The sequence below is a fragment of the Magallana gigas genome, chromosome 4 (genome assembly GCF_963853765.1).
Source record: "Magallana gigas chromosome 4, xbMagGiga1.1, whole genome shotgun sequence".
NCBI lineage: Eukaryota > Metazoa > Mollusca > Bivalvia > Ostreida > Ostreidae > Magallana > Magallana gigas.
In genome coordinates, this window is record NC_088856.1 from 22,919,426 (window position 1) to 22,940,517 (window position 21,092).

A 21,092-nucleotide genomic window follows, 5' to 3' on the forward strand; every position below is an offset into this window, starting at 1 on the left:
CCTGAGCAAAAATTGCCTTAATTCTGATCAAATTAGCATTACAGTATCAAAATATCTTGACAACTGAGTACAGTAGATCTTGCTAAAAAAAATTGAAAATCTGCCAATTTTTATCAACCTCTTATTTTTTGGTAAATACCAAGCCCCTTTTGTTGTTGTACCTGTAAGAAGATTTGTCTCTATTCCTATATACCCCCCCCTCCCCCATTTCATGGCCCCATTTTTCTCTAGGGAATCATGGTTTCATCAGACTTAAATCTGCATAACCTTTGCTTTCACACTAAGTACTGAGTTTTGAACCGAACACTTTCCCAGAATAGTTTTAAAGATTTTCTCTTCATATTCCTATGTAAAAATTCAAACCGCCATCACGGTCCCGCCCTACCACTAGGGACTGTGATTTTGCAAACTTGAATTTACACTACCCGAGGATGCCTTTACACAAGTTTAAACCCTAAAAAAGATTTTTAAAGATTTTCTCTATATATTCCTAAGTAAAAATTCATCCCCCATTGTGGCCTCACCCTACCCCTTGACTATTATTTAAACAAACTTGAATCTATACGATCTGGGGATGCTTCCACTCAAATTTGGGCTTTCCTGGCCTAATAATTTTGAGAAGAAGACTTTTAAAGATTTTCTCTATCTATAAAAATTCATCCCCCATTGTGACCCCGCCCTACCCCCAGGGACCATGATTTGAACAAACTTGAATCTACACTTCCTAAGGATGGTTACATGCCAATTTGAGATTTCTTGGCCAAATATTTTTGAGAAGAAGATTTTTAAAAGATTTTCTCAATATATTCCTATGTAAAACTTGATCTCCCAATTGTGGCCCCACCCTACCCCCGGGGATCATGATTTGAACAAACTTGAATCTACACTACCTGAGGATGCTTTCATTTCAATTTGAACTTTTCTGGCCTAATAGTTTTTGAGAAGATTTTTAAAGATTTTCTCTATATATTCTTATGTAAAACATGATCCCCCTATTGTGGCCCCACCCTACCCCCGGGAACCATGATTTGAACAAACTTGAATCTACACTATCTGAGGATGCTTCCACTCAAATTTGAGCTTTCCTGGCCTAATAGTTTTTGAGAAGACTTTGGCTCAGGTGAGCTAAAAAAGGTTAAGTTTACAATGCAATAAGTTGTTAAAGTTGGTTTCTGGAAGAAGAGACTTTGAAAATTTTCTTAATAAATATTGAAATTTTTTTTAGTTTTTTAATCTTTAGTTTTTAAGATCTGTGTACAAACATAGAATTGTGAGCAAATCTCTGTATCTTGCTTATAATTCGAAGCTTAACACTCAAATATGGTTAGTAAATAGAAATTGTAAACAATTATATAAAACACAAGAAACATGCACTATAACAAATAAAGAACACAATTTATTTTTTCGAAATGAATCATATATATACATGTACATGTATATACCTACATATTTCCGACAGCGATATCAAACTCTATTTAAACTGAATAAACTCGAGAAAATGCCGAGCATCTCAACAAAACCTATTGCATTAATATACCATTACGCAAAATATAATGCCGAATTACCGATAGAATGAATTGTATTTCAGTACTTTTTTGATACATCAGATTTTGCTTAATTTGCGCAGGTAAACAGTTAACTGTTTGATTTACCGAAGTCTCTGTTTGATTTGATACGTAAAAATCACGAAATACAGACGATAGTTCCCAGGTTACAAAGCATAAATAATGAAAACGAAACGAAAATCAGAACAAGCTAACACCAACGTCATGTGTGAAAACTGTCAACGCATTGAAATATTTAGCCTCAATTTACTTCACAAAATCGGCACAAATACATTTTGCATGTTTCAAAACTCTCCCTTCATTCGCGAACTGTTGCACAACAAGCAAATTCATCATAGTCAGATCGACCCTTTTTCGTATAATGTCATGGCTGCTTTAAACAAAGAACCTCGTTTTAGATGTATGGAATACGAGTCTTGGTAAAATGGGTACGCAAACCTGGGCCGTGGCAAAATAAAAGCCGGGGCAGATCGGCAATCGTCAATTCCAAATACGCATTATTTTGCAGCAATATTTACAGCAAATACAAATATACTGGTCCATCAAATATCCTGAAATTTTAATGAGATTGGCAGATTAATAACTGCCAATCTTTTGTTTTGCCCAGGCCAAGTCTTGTCTACCCATTTTACCGAATGCCGAATCCGAAGCTATTAAACTGATTGAAACACGCCTTTCCTTTATTATTATTTTCGTAATAACTCAGATTTGAAACATAATTAGACCTTAATTTTTGCAATTTATATTTTCCTTCCCATAAGGATAATTTATGCTAAACAACGTTGAATTGGAATCAGTAGTTCTTGAGAAGAAGATTTTTTAAAATGCACCCCCCTTTTTTTACAGTTTCAAGGTTTTCTCCGCTTTGAATACAGATCTGACTTTTATTTCTGCAATTTATATTCGCCCTCCCATAAGGATGCTTTGTGCCAAATTTGGTTGAAATTGGATAAGCGGTTTTAGAGAAGAAGTTCAAAATGTAAAAAGTTTACAGACGGACAGACAGACGGACAGACGGACGGACAGACGGACGGACGACGGACAAAAAGTGATCAGAATAGCTCACTTGAGCTTTCAGCTCAGGTGAGCTAACAAAACAAAAATAGTTTTTGTCTGTTGTTGCGACAATTAACATGCTCAGTAGAGATCTCCCCTGAGGATTAATTTTCGATCCGCGCCTGACCTAGTAATATAAGTCTGGGTTTACTTAATGCAATAGCAAATCAGACTATACTATTTTATGCAGAATGTTCCTTGAAAATGGCTCGATATATACAAAGTTTTTATGCAAAACAGAAACCCATTATTTATTTAAAAACATGCTATTGCACACCACAAGCATCAAACATGGCTATGATTTTATTAAGCAACCCAATGTTTATATTTTTAACCACTTTACACGTGGTTGAACACGAACGATAACTCTGTTCTGAATATTCTGTATATATCATTTTAAAAAAGAGAGAAAAAGGCACTGTGACCTTGATATGCGGATGCTTGCAAAGTAAAACAAAATGTAATTCTTGAGAAGAGATTTTCAAACCTTTTATGTTGAACTTTCAACCCCTCCTGAGGCCAAGTATTGGTCTACGACTCACGATTTTTACAATCTAGAATTTACACTACCTTGTTATGTTAGTAATCTCATATATTGTAAAACTGTAGTTAAAACGAGACGAAAACGTTTAAATATTTTCCAAACATATTTCTATGTTAAACTTCGATGACCTCACCAGGCCTCAGTATTGTCCCGGAGGTCATGCTTTTAACAGTTTAAAATCTACACTATCTCAGAATGCTTGCTCAGAAATCTCACTAGCTGTACCATTTTTATTCTTGAGAAGTAGTTTTTAACATTTCCCTATATATTTAACTTTAAACTTCTTAAAGCGCCTATTTTGTTATGGTGGTCACAATCGTAATAATTTAGAATCTTTACTATATCTAAAAGCTTTGGTGAAAGAAAAAACACACACTCTATCTTCAGTGTTTCGTGATTATCCTCATTTTAAGGTGGATCGCTACATCGTAACGTGCCTGACATCTGTTGGAAACGTCATTTTGTTCCGAATTAATGAAATTCTGTCGCGGTACAAAGCAGCTTTACACCATGCAATTGGATCCTCCAAACAATGGATATATATATATATATATATATATATATATATATATATATATATATATATATATATATATATATATATATATATATATATATAAAAGAAGGAATGAAATCACAAAAACGCCAAGGAAAATGTGAATCTAAATAATATAATGTGTTTTGGTATTAGAAATACATTTTTGTCATGTCCTCTGTACACACGATCAAACATAGGTGACTGAAGGATGATAAAGGTAAGCAAATTATGATATTTTAACTAGATATGTATGGATATACAGTGGAAGCAACGTTATTGTTGACAAACGACACTCACGATTCTGATACACGAACGATCACGCACGATACACGAACGATCACGCACGATACACGGACGATCACTAACTTACTGAATCTTCACGATACACGAACAAAAACGATAAAACACACACCCGAACGATTCTACACCATTAAAGACGCAAAATCAAAATTAATTTTTAAGATTAGAATTAAGGAAACGTATTACTTTAATTTGTATTACTTTATGTTTGTGTGTTATTGAAAAGCGGCATGTACTTTAGTCATGTACTGTTTTGTATTTTACGATTTAACACTTTTAAACATCCATACACAAATATAAAGGATTCACACACAAATTAATTTTTTTGTCTCCATAACGAATATTAACTTCTTTCATAAGTTAAAGAAAATTACGTGTAATAAGAATGACGATAAATCATAAACTACACGAAATTATTTACATACGAGTTGACTGTTTATGTAATTTAATTCTCTTATGTACGATTTAATTATGCGGGATACAGGTAAATTTGTTACCTTGTTCCATAGAATTTCGATTTTTCACATCCAATATTTTCATAATTTACAGTACATAATTGATTTATTTCTATTTATGTTAAATTTTAAAGTGTCTAAATAAATTGTATTTCAAACAAATGTGTATACAATCTACTAGGTAACAATGCGTATCGTATTCTCATTTGAAAGAAAAACGTTGGGAATTATCGTTTAGTTTAAAACGGGAAATGGGTAAGCTTGGCCGCTTTCATTCAACGTGTCGCTTTTGCTAATATGATTGAAATTATTTGTCAAGACACAATTGATGCTTGATATAGGCTGATTATAAAATTAAGCAAAACTAACTCGACCGAACAAAGGATTGAATGAGCTATGGAAATAAAAAAAAATGTATTTAACGACGAAAAAGAGAATGAATGTTCACAACTGTCAATGTTCTTATATCAAAAAAAAGTTTTAAATTCACATTGTTTTACAAAAACTACTTGTCTTTGTCTTAACAATAAATCCTGGCATTCCGTAAAAAAGTTACAAAACGAGAAAACCGCACGATCACGCACGAACACGCACGGTAAAAAACGCAAACCAATTTTCCTGATACACGGACGATCCCGCACGTTACACGAACGATCACCCACGTTACACGAACTATTTAACACGATTGGTTTGTCAAAAATAACGTTGTTACCACTGTAAATAAGCAAAACTATAGTTCTATCTCTAGAATTGATCCTAACTGCCCAAATGTAAAACATTCGAAGAAAATAGCAAAATACCTGCATTGGAAGTAAATTGAAAAATAAGGAAATATGTTTGGCAATTAACTAATGCATTTTGAATTAATAAGTTACATATGTAAGTAGAAATAGCAGTCGAAGATTTGCTATTCAAATGGGAAAACGACAAAATTGTGCATATGAGCATATTTCTCATAAATCCCACTCGTACATGTGTATCACTAAGTCATCTTATTCATAAAGTGATATGCGTATGGTTGTTGTTCATTTTACTTTAATTTTGTATACTCAGAGGCAAAAGGTAATTTAACTACTGAACATTTATGTTAAAGAGTCGAATATATACTGTATGGAGCATTCGTCAAATATAATCTGTCAGGTTTCAACGTTATTATAAACACTACATACCTTATATCTAGATATTTAGCATGGACTTGTTCTTTTTAAATCATATTTTTCGTGACGTTTGTAAATTAAGAAATCGATACCAATATTGTTAATACCAGATCAAAAAAAAAATTTAAAAAAAGTAAGAAGTATTAAAGAGTAAAACTGATATTTCAAAAAATCTAAAAAATAGATTAATGTACTTTGAGGTTTCAAATTGTTGAATTCTAGGCCTAATTTAGAAACAAATGCATGTAACTAAAATTTCTAACACCTATTTGGTGTAGAGATCCACCTTAATATGTTTTGGCCCTTTATTTAACAATGTAGAATCCCTTTTCATAAGGATGTACCATGTAAGGTTTAATTTGACCGAATGGTTCTAGGGAAGTTTAAAATGTAAAACAAATCTTAAAGACAGACAGAAAGACAGAAATACAGACGGACAAACGACAAACACAAGGTGATCAAGAATACTCATTAGAACCTTCGTTCAAGTGAGCTCAAATTTAACATACACCGCAAATCCCCAATCTTTGTCATTGCTTAACATAATAAATGGCAAGTAATGGCAGCTAATCCGATCAAAACTTTATCCCTCAAAACATCTATTCGTTTGTTTTTAACTCAAAATTCGAAATTTGAAACAGCCAAAATTTCCCGAAAATATGGATTCGAAATTTCCTGGTTATATTCACATCTACACATTATGTCCTAAATTCCTATATACTTTCAGCAAATTCTTTGCAGCTGTTAAAAGTACAGTACCGATCGGACCCAACCTAACAAAAATTAAACCCAGACTTAACCCTAAGTAAACCCCGATCAGAATTAGACTCTGAAGCAGACGCTACAAATGTATTTGGAACAAGGGGTGAGAATTACAGGCAGTAAGATAATTAGATAAAAGACGGGTCTGATTCACATTTCAATGTTTAAAAAGGACCACAAAAGCAAGCCACGAGTAAACCCAAAGTAAACACTGAGTGGACCTAAAAAAACACACAACCGGACACAATTTTTCAAAACGTAAACACAAAGTAAACCACGAGAGTAGACCCGGGATTTCGTTTGGGTTTATTTTCGTGTTAGGTTGAGTCCGATCGGTACTGTAGTTGCGCTTAGATGTACAAACTGTTCATTATCCTAAAAAAAAGTCTACGTTTAAAAAAGTCGATATTTCGAGAAAATATTGGAATCAGAGTTTGCATATAATATGCACAAAAACACCTTCAAAATAAACCATAAATTTGATATTTTTAAATTATTAAACAAGGTAGTATATTTCAAAATTAAAGAGACAGTACAGCTGAAAACATATGTATGAATAATTTACCTTTTTGGGAGTTGATTTTAATCAACTCTCCTATGCAGTTACTCAGACAAAGCGAAAGTGAAACAGTGTTTGGACCTCAGCACAAATCATTGCTGCTGACAAGACTTAGTTCTTGAAAATAATTGATAAATTCGATGTAATGTATGCTAAAGCATGTTTTTCAAGGAAACTTATTTATAAATACCTTGAAAATAGTCAGATTTTAAATGGTACGAAATATTTAAATATTTTTTGTAGCCGGGTGTATTCCTACGCCAGAGTTCAATATAGTCTCGTTCAACTCGACGATCCGCTGTCTCCGTAATTCCTTGTCGGAGATTTACGGTGTCAGCCAAGCGTTTGGTTGAACGAGACTAGTATACAATTTTTTAATGCTTTAGCAGTCAATAGACCAGAATATTTTTCCCGAGGTGCAGGGAACAGCTCAGTATGATCTATTGCCCGAGGCCAACAGTCGAGGGCAATAGATCATACTGAGCTGTTCCCTGCACCAAGGGAAAAAATTCTGGTCTATTGACTGTTCAAGCGTTAAATAATTGTTTTATTACCTAATTCCCTTTTTAGTTTTCGGGGTTTACAATTTGCATATTGCAGATGGTTTTCGTGCCATTATGCAATATACTAAGATTTTTTTTTTCATCTTGTACATGCACAAAACCTGTTGCATGCATTACAACATCTCAATTTAATATTAGTTTACACAAAGAATGGGGAATCTTCAACCCATTAGATTTTAAATACATGTAGTCTTTTACCTTATATGAGGTTTTAAAACTATTGATTATTTGATACTCCATTTTGATAACATTGAATTTGGTTTCACCAAGTACTAAAAACAGCGTTTATGTAAAGGAATATACATTCCATGAGAACTAGCGAAAGGATGTAACATTAACATACCCGCGTTCTGAAATACGTTGCCGGTCCAATAGATCGCAGTCTATTGACCGGCGGTCCAATAGATCGCAGTCTATAGACCGGCGGTCCAATAGATCGCAGTCTATTGACCGGCAGTCGAATAGATCGAAGTCTATTGACCGGCGGTCTAATAGATCGCAGTCTATTGACCGGCAGTTCAAAATAGACGCAAATATTTGATATGTAATAAAACAACAAAATCCCTTTGATTAGGTAATAAAGTTCAATATTGCCTGGATCCATACAATTTTCGAGATATATTTCTATTACTGATACATAGTTTGATTTAATTAATTTTATCTTTAAAATTATTTAACATGATTCAAATGGGGGTTTCTCTACATTCTTTTCGAAAAAGAACAAAAATTCAATCATAAAAATGTCTGTAAGTCAAATTAGAAACTACATGTACTTGTCATGCAAAATAACATATCATTGATTTTAAAATAAATAAACATCGACAAAATCAACTCCCGTCAGTTCTTCAGTACTTTGATTTATCGTTAGGAGATAAGAAATAACGTTGATTGCAATAGTTGAAATAAATAAAAATCCCTTTAAACATACTTAATTAACGTAATCGCGGGTATGATAAGGCAACTCTCAGCGATCGATTGGGTAAAATTCCTCTGATCGATATGACGTCACAATGAGCAGCATGATGTCATATTTTGCTCAGAAACATGTAGATTTTAACTTTATCTCTGTTTTAAATTATAAAAACTACAGGTGTAAAATATCACTATAAACTCTTCTAACTGAATATATCTTCGATATCTCTGTATTACGTATAATTATCATTGATGACGTCAAAAGCATGTATAAGAGAGAAGATCATGTCGCGTATATCGGGAGACAAATCATCAGAATGCAGTGTAAACAATGCCGATATAAGACTTATTTAATACAGATACTTAAGATTTAGATGAGTGTCAGTTAGGATATAATCAGGATAATACAGACATGGGTATTTTGTTTTATCAGCGAGTGTTATAAGGAAAGCAGATCGACATTTATATGGCTTGACCAGCCTTTCCTCTGTCAGTGTGTACAAAAAAGGCAAAAGTGTAACACTACCCCGGATATTATGACAGATACCTTTTGTTAATATCAACAGTATATGACCTAAACTACTTGAAAAGTGCTGCTAGAATCCTGTGCTCTGTTGTTATAAATGAGAAATGCGTAGTATTTTTAATGAAATTAAAGAAGTTGAGAGGGTTTCCGATAAAGATTGACAATATTTATTTTATGCGATAAACAATAGGATTCTAGCAGGAATATGATAATCATGAACTAATTGCCGATCGGATTATTGTAGCAAACATTCAAATGAACTTCTGGGTAGTTTTACACTGTTTGATTTTTTTTATGGTAAAAAAGTGATCTATTTTTAACTGTCACGTGATATCATGGCATGGCAGCTTCAAAGATCGAGTCGATTCCGAAGTAGAAAAATAATATATTGGTGAACACATTCACTTGGTATTAATATTTAGTACTGTTTTCATAAAAATAAACAGTTTTTAAATTGACCATAATTTTGACGGCAATTAAACTCCGAGTTGCCTTAATTTACCCGCGATTATGAGCTTCCGGAAAAAGGGTCGTACAAACCGGAATAATCTTATATCGTTTATTTGTACCACGTGGACTTTGATTGACAGTAATTGACACGTGCTGAAAACTATACTAGCGGAAAAAGAAATTAAGTATAATTTTTCTTTATCTATTGTTTGTATTTATAAAATTTAAACCATCGATAATGGTAATGTTTTTGACAAAATCGGATTGTAACCGTCCGGGTGCATGGACATTTTCATGGTTGGTGAGCACATGATGTTTAGTGAAGAATTTGTACGCACGAGCTCGTAAAATGTACATATTAAATAGATATTAAAAATGCCATTTTAGTTTAATTCTTTAAATAAATTATGTAAATAAACAACTGTGTAAATAAACAATGTAAAATATGTTTTGTTTCATTTCGCAATAAATCAATAATTGACACATCGATGGCGTGAAATAGACGTGTTCAACAGATTTTCATGACATATACTATGTTTGAATACGGGCGGTTTAAATCATTACACAACGATGATTACATTGAATTTTGATCTTCCATTTCCGAAAGGAAGACCTTACTATTATTCTGGAAAAACAATTCTTCAAGACGACAACTTTGATTCTTAATATCTCGCTCGTTTGTTTATCGATTTTTCGGGTCTGATAACGAGCCGCGCGAAGTTGTCGTTTCATATTTTCCTTGATGAAAAATTCTCATTCGGTTTTGAATTACTCAGCTTTTAGTAAATTATAACGACCCGTTTTGTCAGATGGGTTTAGCTTTAATGATGACTGGCAGAGTCTCAAAGATCTACGTTGGCCAGCTGTTTCCCCCGATTTGTCGCCGATCGAGCACGTCTGGGATGAAATGGAAAGACGTTTACGCCGTTTACCAAATCAGCCAGTGACATTGGCTGACTTAGGCCAGGCTTTAACCAACATCTGGAACAACATCCTTCAAGCATTTCTGAACACTTTAGTGGCATCAATGAGGCGTCGCTGTCAAACATGCGTGAACGCAAATGGTGGTCACACGCGTTATTAATTTTGTTAATTCAATTTCAAATAACAGTGACTTTCGAGTGTGTTGAAATTGACGTTATTCGACGTTGACATTATTGTGTTATGAGACGTTGTTACGAATACACGTGTTAACAGTATTACAAAAAAAATTGTTCATTGTAATTTTTTAATGTTTTTTTTCATATATTAAATAATGCACAGTTTCTTTTTTCCGCTAGTATACAAGATCTTCGTCCGACTACGGTCACCATGGTAGACGAGGTTAAAGGGACTTTCTAAACGGAACAAATCTTCACTCGATAATTTATAAATGGTTTATCAATTTCGGTTCATTTTAAAATGAACAGAAATATGTCAAATAACCCTTGAAGGGGCCTCATTTGCAAAAATGAATTTAGGTTGTAGCAACTCCTATGATAAACACGAAAAAAAAACATGCTTACAAAATAATAATTGTGGTTATTTTAAAAACTTTGAACAACTATTACCTAGGAGAAGTAGAAAAGACATATTTTTATCAACAAAAGTGTACAGGAGAATCTTTGCGAGCCCTTCGTATGTTTTGTTTACAGTAAATACGCATGCGTAATAGTATAGAAGCTGACCCCGTAAGATGTTGCGATATAAATATGTGATGGGTTATAGGTAATTATAAATTTTAATGAAATAATTAGATTTATTTCATTGAGAACTTTGTAATTTTCTGAAAGTTTATACATTCATGAGTAGTACAAAAATACCGAACCCGATCGGAAAATTTTTTCAAGTCATTTTTTTTTTATAAGATGCGCCGTACTGTCTCTTTAAATGAAATAAACTGACAAATTGAGAAATAAATTGCATGTTTAAATGTTAACAGTGATATGACCTTGCCCCGAACGGTTTCTCAGAAGATTTGATTACTAAATTTGATATATATATATATATATAAATATATATATATATATATATATATATATATATATATATATATATATATATATATATATATATATATATATATATATATATATAATATTTTAATATTGATGTTTTTCACCAATATTTACGCTTAAGAAAAGACAAATCGTATTATAAGTATATTAAGCGTGCTTTGTGTTTACAATAATGCCACTTTCAAACGTTAAGTGCATGCGGTAATAGAGCAATCATGACGTCATTAAAAAGTTTACAGAGAAAAGAATATCCAACAGGTTTATATAAGGCAACATTTCCAAATATAAAAGTTGGACTTTGAATACCATTTGCAGTAGCATTAAGGGGATATTAAAATGAATAAATGTCATTAAAAATTAAAAGAAACAAAGTTAGTTACATGCATTGAATACAATAATTGCACACTTTCATATGAAAGCAGTTGTCTTAATTTTGGAAAATAGTTTATTTTAGAAGCTGTTGAATAACGTGCAATTGCTTATTTAAAAGATAACAGAGACCTTATACATTTGCTAATATTCAGTGCTTTAAAGACATAATGTTGTATGCTTTAATTTTTGAAACATGCTTTACAGACTTAAGTAACTTGATAGTTTTATGAGGATTTAGATTGTTTTAAATTTTTTTTTAATCTACTTCGTTACAAACTGTTTTTTTTAAAATTATAAATACACACAATTAAATGATAATCAAAGTACTGAAGTACTGACGGGAGTTGATTTTATCGATTATCATTTATTTCAAAATTAACTTATCTTGCATGGCAATTAGTTTCTACTCTGCATTTGAATTACACTTTTTTATTATATGAATTTTTATATGAATTTTTCCGACAAGAAATTCTTAATGAATCATGTTGTGTAATATTTAAAGATAGATTTCAAACTATGTATTAGTAATCGAAACAATTCTAAGAATCGTATGGATCCAGGCACTATTGATATCGAACTTTAGTCTCGATCAACCAGACGCTCGGCTGTCTCCGTTAACATCCGACAAGCAAGAGAGCCTCTCTGCTTGTCGGAGATTTACGGAGACAGCCGAGCGTCTGATTGAACGAAACTTTATTAAACTCTGGCGTAGGAACACATGAGACTACAAAAATATCTAAATTGTTCGTATTATATAAAATCTGACTATTTTCAAAGTGTTTATAGATAAGTTTCCTTGAAAAACAATGCTTCAGCGTACATTACATCGAAATTTTCTCTTATTTTCAAGAACTAAGTCATGTCAGCGGTGATGATTTGTGCTTAGGTCCAAACACTGTTTCACTTTCGGTTTGCCAGAGTAACTGCATCGGAGAGTTGAATAAAATCAACTCCCAAAAATGATTTTATTACATTTACGGGTTGGACTCTGTTAAGAAGTTGGTAATGGATCGCAATAAACAATGATACAAGTATAATTGGCCTTTCGTATGTATGCACCTATAAGCATTTAGAGAACCATGAAAAATGATTTAAATCGGCTTTGCAAAACGTGCATTTTATATAAAAAATTTTGAATATAACACATTGACAAAATATAAACAACTTTTAGTTCCATAATAATAAAGGATTATATATGGTTTGAGCCTAAAATGGTCCCCTTAAATGAACATTGTCATTTTACTGTAATTCTTTGTTTTATTTGTACAAATATACATTTGAAGTTTTTTAATAATTTTCATTTTGATGTAAGTGCCGACAATTTAAAAATATGACATCATAAATTAACCTTTTCCCGCCATTTTCTCATTTTTAGCATAAAACGGCTTGTTTTGAAGCAGTTTTTCTTTAAGGAAACATTGAGCGACTGCTTGAACAAACAAAATATTTTCATCAAAGATGTATGTCTCCGATACTTATAAGTGACAAAAAGTTCGTTCTTGTTCAAAGAGTCGCTCTACATTTCCGATTCGAAAAAAATAAGAAAAATGTCCATTTTTGACTGACTTTGATTGAATTATAAAAATTGCGTCACTTCTGACGTCATATACTGCCAGTGAGTGCATATAAATCAAATAAATAGGCGAAAAACATATTTCATGTCAACTCTTTAATAAAATGACACAACAAATAAATGTACCTGAATCATTTTAAAAATTATGGGGGCCAAATTTGACCAAAATCATAAATAATTCTTTGTCAATCACAATTATTGGTCCCGACAGATTAGGTATAGAGAGTGTATTCCACTATAAAATACCCCATCCCCATCGAAATAAAGCTCCACTCTCTGACACAAAAGAAAAAAGTGTTAATGAATTTAAGACCACTGCATGCTTTCTTTGAGCCAAAAGCTACTCGCTTTCTTATACATTTTTTTTTCTTTAAACATCCCTCGGTGCCTAAATTTAACCGTCAAGACTGATGACAAATTCGATATTTCATTTGTTTCCTTCTAAATGCTAAATGCGGTATTATGTATAGTTTACTTCCAAAATAAAAGTTTTTAAATCATGATGAAAATAATTTTGCAAAGGTTATCACCATAGATGACGTCATAACGTAACTAGAGGCCCATGGGGCCACATCGCTCACCTGAGCAACAATGGCTTATATGGGTGTTCAAAGGATATTGTGCCAAGGGCCCCTCGGTAGAAAAACAAAAAAAGAATACCAGAAAATAAACTGTGTCCAAATTTAACACTTATTTTCCTACACTTAATCTTTGATATTGTACCCTTATGAAATACCATTTTTACCAAAAATAAGATCCAATGCAAGATATAAAACTAAATTTTTGGTAGGGGTACACTCGTAACTCCCAATTCCCTTTATTTTAGTTCTGCCCCCTCACTTTATAAAACAATCAAATTATATATGAGAATATGCATATTGGTACATATTCATCTTTAACTACATTGTACTAGCTAGTTATTGATTTTATTAAAAAAAATTCCTCTGTGTGAAAGAGGAATATTGTACCTCAAGACGCTCAAATTAAAAACATTAAAAAATTTCATTGGTCTTCTGCATTATAAACGATTGTTGTTTACCAGGCGTGAACTCGTGCTACGTTTTATAACCTTACTCACTTGATCGATGAATAATCAATGCATAGGCGTCGGAACTGGGTGGAGGAGAGGGGGGTCGCCCCCCCCCACTTTTTTTGCAAAGTTAGACATAGCCGTACTCAAAATCTTTCTTTTTTTTGCTTGTCAAGATTTCATATAAAGTCTAGCCCCCCCCCCCCCACGAGCCTTAGACTGCAATGCATTGACAGGCATATCGCTCTATTTTACTAAGGTCAACCCTTTATTTTCATTTTTATTCAAAATCAACGTTAACAAATGGCTACAAATCAAGATGATTTTACGCTGTAATTTTTTCTTAACAATAGCGATAATACATTTATCCCCGTAACAGTAATGTTTTAAACTGTTTTAAAGAGGTCGTTTTAATTTAATTGTGTCTGAAAAACCAACAAAGTTGGTGTAGATTCATCGTATTAGGAGGGGGCCCCAAAAAGTTGTTAGAGCATATCATCCTTTCAATTTTTCTGTACAATTATTTAACGTTTAGAGAGACATTTCTAGTGATAAATCAAAATGTCAGTGTCAATCGTAGAATTACAAGCAAGATACAGAACTCACAGATCTGCTTGGTTTGAGTCAATTTTTTGCTCACAAGAGTTAATTACTTTCAACTTTAGATTTTTAAACTTGTTATTTCTATTCAGAATGAACAAAAGCATGGCCTCAGTTCTGTGAGCAAGGCTCTGTATCTTGCTTATAATTCGAAACTTGACAAAGCTGAATATGGTTAGTAAAGAAAAAATTGTAAACAATTAAAACAGAATAAACATGCACTAAAACAAAGAAAGAGCCCAATTTATTTTTCATAATATATATACCTATATTTCTGGCAGAAAAAACAATCTCCGTTTAGACTGAAAATGCAGAGCATCTTAACAAAACACGTTGCATTATAATCAACCATAACGTAGAGATCGTACCGAATTACCAATAGAATGTATAGTATTTATAATATAATATGTTGTTAGTGCATCAGATTTTGCTCTTCGCGGCTATGTTAAGGCTGCCCGATTATGTTCACAGCGATATGTAGAAAGTCACTTGTCTGTAATTCATAAGATATGACGTCATAGTAACGTTGACGTCACGATCTGCATTCCTTTCGATCTTTCTTAGGGAATGTATCGTAACGTAATAAGTGATATTCATTGTACATAATAAAACCGCTTCGTTCCTATACATAGACACTGTTGTAATACTAGTGATACTAAATTCAATATCACCGATCTGGAGTATAAAAAAAATCAACAGTTTTAAAGCTTTGTAATAGGTTAATAACTATTCATAAACTAATAGTTTTGAGACTCCCCCTGCTACGTGTAATCTAATGAATGGTGAAATGTATATGTATATAAAAAACGGCTTGGCGCAAGTGAAAGATAAAAACAATCTTAGTATATTTTACGTGAAATCAGGAGAGAAAATAAGTACCAATGTGAATCTTGCTGGGGGAAACCTACTGATTGACCCGATTTTGTGTAAATCGAGCCTAAAAGCTAAAAATGTGCCTTATTTTGATGGCTGTGCGAATGCTTTGACAAAATTTCAAGTAAACGAAATATTTATATGAACCCCCAGCAAGAACTGCAAACTACATTACGTATCGAATGATCTTTCATAAAAATATTTTTGATTTAATGTCATTATTCACTTGCGCCGATGCGATTTTTACAGATTATTTACTGTGTTAGAATACACACGACTCGTGCTTAAGAGAAATATATGACGTCACAAAAATATATCAAATATAGTGTTGGATGTCACTGTTAATTTATGTAACAAAAGTAAAAGTTTAAAGAAACTCGCTCGGTTAAAGTATTTTTCGATCAATAAAATAGTATCATTTTTCGATATATATTTAGCTTCGGACAGCCTTAACATAGCCGCGTTTTTGCGCAGGTAAACAATTAACTGTCTGGTTTAACGAAGTCTATATTTGATTCGATATGTTAAAATTCCAAAATACAGGCGAAATTTCCCCTTAAGTTAAAAAGGCATAAACGAAATTCAAAACAACATAAATGAACTAAATCCCCGTTCACGAGTGAAAATATATGTCAACGCATTGAAAGATTTAACCTCAATTCACTTCACGAAATCGGCACAAATATATTTAGCATGTTTCGAGTATCCCTTCGCACGTAAACTGTTGCACAACAAGCAAAATCATCTTTGTCAGGTTGACCAGTTTGTCATGCGTCAACATTCAAACATGGCTGCCTTATAGAATGAACTTTCTTTTTCGATATGGAATACCGAACCCGAAGTAATAAACTGATTGACAGCGATTATCTCTTTATTTTTATTTTCGTAAATTACTCAAATTTGAAACAGAATTTGCCGATAATTTTGGCAATTTATATTTTCCTTTCCATAAGGATTATTTATGCAAAATTACGTTGAATCTGACTCAGTAGTTCTTGAGCAGAAGATTTTTTAAAATGCACCCCCTCTTTTTCTACAGTTTTGAGGTTTTCTCCGTTTTAAATAGAGATCGGTCTTTCATTTTTGCAATTTTTAATACCCTTTCTATAGAAATGCTTTGTGCCAAATTTGGTTGAAATTGGCCAAGTGGTTTTAAAGAAGAAGTTAAAAATGTGAAAAGTTTACAGACGGACAGACAGACAGACGGACGGACGGACGACGGACAAAATGTGATCAGAAAAGCTCACTTGAACTTTCAGCTCAGGTGAGCTAAAAAACTGGCAGGCAAACTAAGTAATGGTTTAAGAGAAATACATGCATAGCTTTAAAAGACAAAGATTTAGAATAAATAACCTGGGTCAGTTGATCTTGTATTACATGTATAGAAAGGTTTGGGATATAACTTGTCATAATTTGAATGTGCAATAATTCAGAGGTCTTCTTTAATGTTTCATATCAAACAGACAAAATAACTACAATGATAGACATTGATGCTTATAGAAAAATGTTGATATTCAAAACCCCTCGTTATATTATTTTCGTAAAGGGGATTTCAGTGGTCATATATTTTATATGCATTTATTATTTCTTTTTTTTTTAAATCTTAAGATCATCTTGCCTGATAACAGGCAACTTGCATGCATACACTATAAGAACGAGCTAAAATAGTTACTTCTCGTGCAATAATTAAATATTTGTTTCTTTAAAAATCATTTTAAAAGAGTATGAAAAAGAAATCTAGAAGAAAGTTTTAAAGTAAAAATGATAGTTCGGAAGCTGGCGCTTTAACGCACAGCGCTACGTTGTCAGACCTCAATAAAAAAAACGGAAAGGAAATTGACGCAGAGTTGACCCAGAAGGTAAATCTATTTTTAATTTAATTTTATTTGCTTATGTTTTGTTTGAAAAATTGTCTTTGACAATTGAACAGACAAAGTATTCTTACGATAGATAGATGTAAGAGTAGTTTAACCTTGAATACAAATCATTATAAATGTTTACATTTACCTCATTTATATTTCCCGAGGGATCTTTGTTTTTGTACAACGTATATGTACCTGGTTCTTGACTATCGTAATGTCTGAAAAGTAAGCATATTATAAATGCATACAAATTAATAAATATATATATATATATAAATAATAATATAACCATCACTATTTTATTTTGAATTTTCGTCTTCAATTACATTATGATAATTTTTTCCAAATATATAATATTGTAAATAAAATGTAAACAATCACTTAAAAAGTACAAAAAAAAAATATCCCACCTATTAGTAAAACTTGCCATGTGAGGATCACTTACTGCTTCACATATTGCGTTCTTCCATTTGTTATCACCCTCAATAACATTTATCTAAAAATAAACCTGGAATGTAGTCAAGCTACAACATTTCGTCTTTCATGTTTACCGTTGCGATTTGATCCATTTTTAAACGTTGCAACACGTCGCAAAGGTTAAGAAACCTGGAGTTCTTAAATATAAAATCAGATTTATCAATTAATTGTTTGATCGATGGATAGATAGATTAATACATTGAAAATAGTTAGATTGATACATTTCTAGATATATTGATTGATGGAGCTCACAAATACTGTTGGTAACTCCACTCCATCCCAAAATGGTTCTCCGTAGATCCTCACTTTCGTTTCTGTGTGTACCTCAAACGTTTGAATTGTTCGATAATTGTTGTCATTCTTATGCTTGATAGAAATTATTTGAGTTTCATTCCACTTTCGACTCTCAATGAGCTTCCCACACATATCGACAGCATATATTCCTTGACTGCATTTTAGATAATCAGGAGTAGTAAGAGATATTGTATGCTTGCAGGGCAATGGGTCGGGATCATTATGATTTGCATACATGCATCCAAACGGTACGGTCATTTTAAACTCAATAGAAGTGGTGTTGCCTCTTGAGATTTCGTATGTTCTTTTCAGAGGCTATAAGACAATTCATAATTATTTTTTTTAAATTGCAGACATAAACAATACATGTACAGGTATTAATTTAACAAGGACAATAATTTCTTACACAAATTTTAACTGAACATGTTAGACAGGGCACTTTAAATCATCGACTTATATTGATGTGAATGAAATTAGATGTACAAAAATATGATTGATTATAATTTCATGTTAAATACTGAAATCTGATTTGACACTGCGTAGTTTGTTGGCAAAATTTCTAAATTTTTAAATATGGATATTAAAGTTTCAGATCATACCTTTATTCCAGCGAAGAATTTTTCGCTTATTTCAGAGGAGGGACCAGGTGGGCCTTTTGGATGATAGTACAGGCGAACTTTGCAAGATATCTTTAAAACAATTATTAAACCACATATGTACAAATGTACAAAAATCAGCTTAAGTACATGTACTGACAATTTTGACTAATCTTGTTGTATAGGCATTTTATGTCTTCTAATATATATTCTCAATGACAGATTAACCAATACCTTTTTAAAATATGTATTCTTAGTATATTGTCAATAAGTTGTTTATAGGTATATTTAAGAAGCATGATGTCATATCTCTATTTAAGATGAAATCAAGCATGATTTATCAAAGGAGATGATTATCAAAAAGATGGAGGAAAACAATCGTTACCTCAATATTTAATTTTATTGAATCAAGTCCAGTTTCACCTCGAAGATATGTTTCAGGTAGTCTCTCTTTTGGTACCGCTTGACTTGCAAATATTGTCGAAGTATGGTCATTTACATACCAAAATACCTTATAGTAGATAATATTTGTGCCATCGACAACAGGTGTAAATTGACACTTGAACGCAAGTTTCTGTTCACTTAGGTCAGCGGCTGTTTTTCCTGCAGATTTCACAAGTTCATACTTAACCGTCGGTTTGTCTGTGGTTATATTTGGGGCTATACCTTAAATGAATTGAAGGATGTTTCATTTAATAAATAATATCATTTCAGAGAGAGAGAGAGATAGAGAGAGAGAGAGAATATCTTAGCTCTTATTCAAAGATTGGATAACCTTATTTTAATCAAATTTTTCTACATTTTTTTATTTTAGTTTTAATGAAGGAACAGCTAAAAACATACCATTTTCTCCAAAACCTAAACAAGAAACACAAAAAGATGCTTATTGACGTACTTAAGAATTTTTTCAAGTTATTTTTAAAACCCAATTTAAACACTTGTAAGGGTAATGTTGTACTAACCAAAACAGTACGCTTGGTCACACGAGGAAGGTCTTGGTAGATAGTACACAGTAAAGTTGCTGCATTTTTTCAACTGTATGTTGTATTTTGTTGTGCAGCTTGGAATGACACAAGCTGTACGATTTACAACCCTATTCAGGGATGATGGAACATTTCCTGTCATTAAATATAGAAACACAGTGACAAATTGTGACAAAATTACTTGTACAAATAAATTTGCAGTACAGTGAATGTTAAGACAATGTTATCCATGAATAATAAACATTTTGAAATATAAGTCGTTTTACAAACATTTTATGTCGATGTTACTCCGTGTTTCAAAATATTTTAACGTGTAAGCGTTTTAGCTAAAGTTACCACCCAAAAATGCAATATTATCACATTGTGATTTTGTGTAAAGAAATAACATGAATGTATTAAATATCTCAACATATTATTTAGACTCAATTGATCAAAAGAAGATTCAGCACAAATAAAGATATATTACAATAATTATATCAAGATGTTTAAGAAAATTGGAGTATTTCAAACTGCTTCAAAAATATTTGGAGAACCTCCATATTCTACGGAATGCCTACCTTGCATGTAGATGCTATATTGTGTACCGCATTCGAAAAAAGTTGTTCTCTTGTTAACCATTTCATTTCCGTCAACTGTCCGAAACCATTCTCCGGGTTCTTTAATGAAATATCTGTCACAAATTGGTCTGTCTCCTCTAGCAAGGTCAATTTTAAACGCCTTCAGTCGAAGTTCAAAATTAGGAAGATTTTTTGCTGTTGTGCATGGATCATCTTTCAAAGCTAAAATATAAATCAAACATTAAAAAAAAACATCTTGATTCTCTTATGCTAACAAAATTCAGACTAATCTGCATTGAGATACCGATCAAGACATTAAGTTGCAGCAAAAATAATAAGGACTGAATTATCCTTTTTCTCTCCATTTTTAAATTCGAAGCAATGATTCTAAAAGTGTTTTCCTTATTTATACATATATTGCGTACTACGTACATATATTCCGATTGGTTGGTAATTTTATCAAAAGTTGACGATGACCTATTAAATGTTAT

At 32.3% G+C, this 21,092-nt stretch overlaps 1 protein-coding gene across 1 annotated transcript in view; it reads right to left on the reverse strand.

The window, feature by feature from the left end:
- LOC105319471 (von Willebrand factor D and EGF domain-containing protein) overlaps positions 1-20,988 on the reverse strand; it is a 31,996-nt gene extending 11,008 nt beyond the window's left edge. The window contains exons 1-9 of the mRNA XM_066081656.1: positions 20,906-20,988; positions 20,602-20,823; positions 20,024-20,179; positions 19,905-19,919; positions 19,447-19,727; positions 19,065-19,154; positions 18,424-18,780; positions 18,105-18,190; positions 17,840-17,912 (exon numbers count right to left, since the gene is read on the reverse strand). Coding sequence (XP_065937728.1) covers positions 17,840-17,912; positions 18,105-18,190; positions 18,424-18,780; positions 19,065-19,154; positions 19,447-19,727; positions 19,905-19,919; positions 20,024-20,179; positions 20,602-20,823; positions 20,906-20,966 — 1,341 coding nt within the window. The 5' untranslated portion in view covers positions 20,967-20,988. The remainder of the gene's footprint in view (positions 1-17,839; positions 17,913-18,104; positions 18,191-18,423; positions 18,781-19,064; positions 19,155-19,446; positions 19,728-19,904; positions 19,920-20,023; positions 20,180-20,601; positions 20,824-20,905) is intronic.
- Between the last annotated feature and the right edge of the window lie 104 nt (positions 20,989-21,092).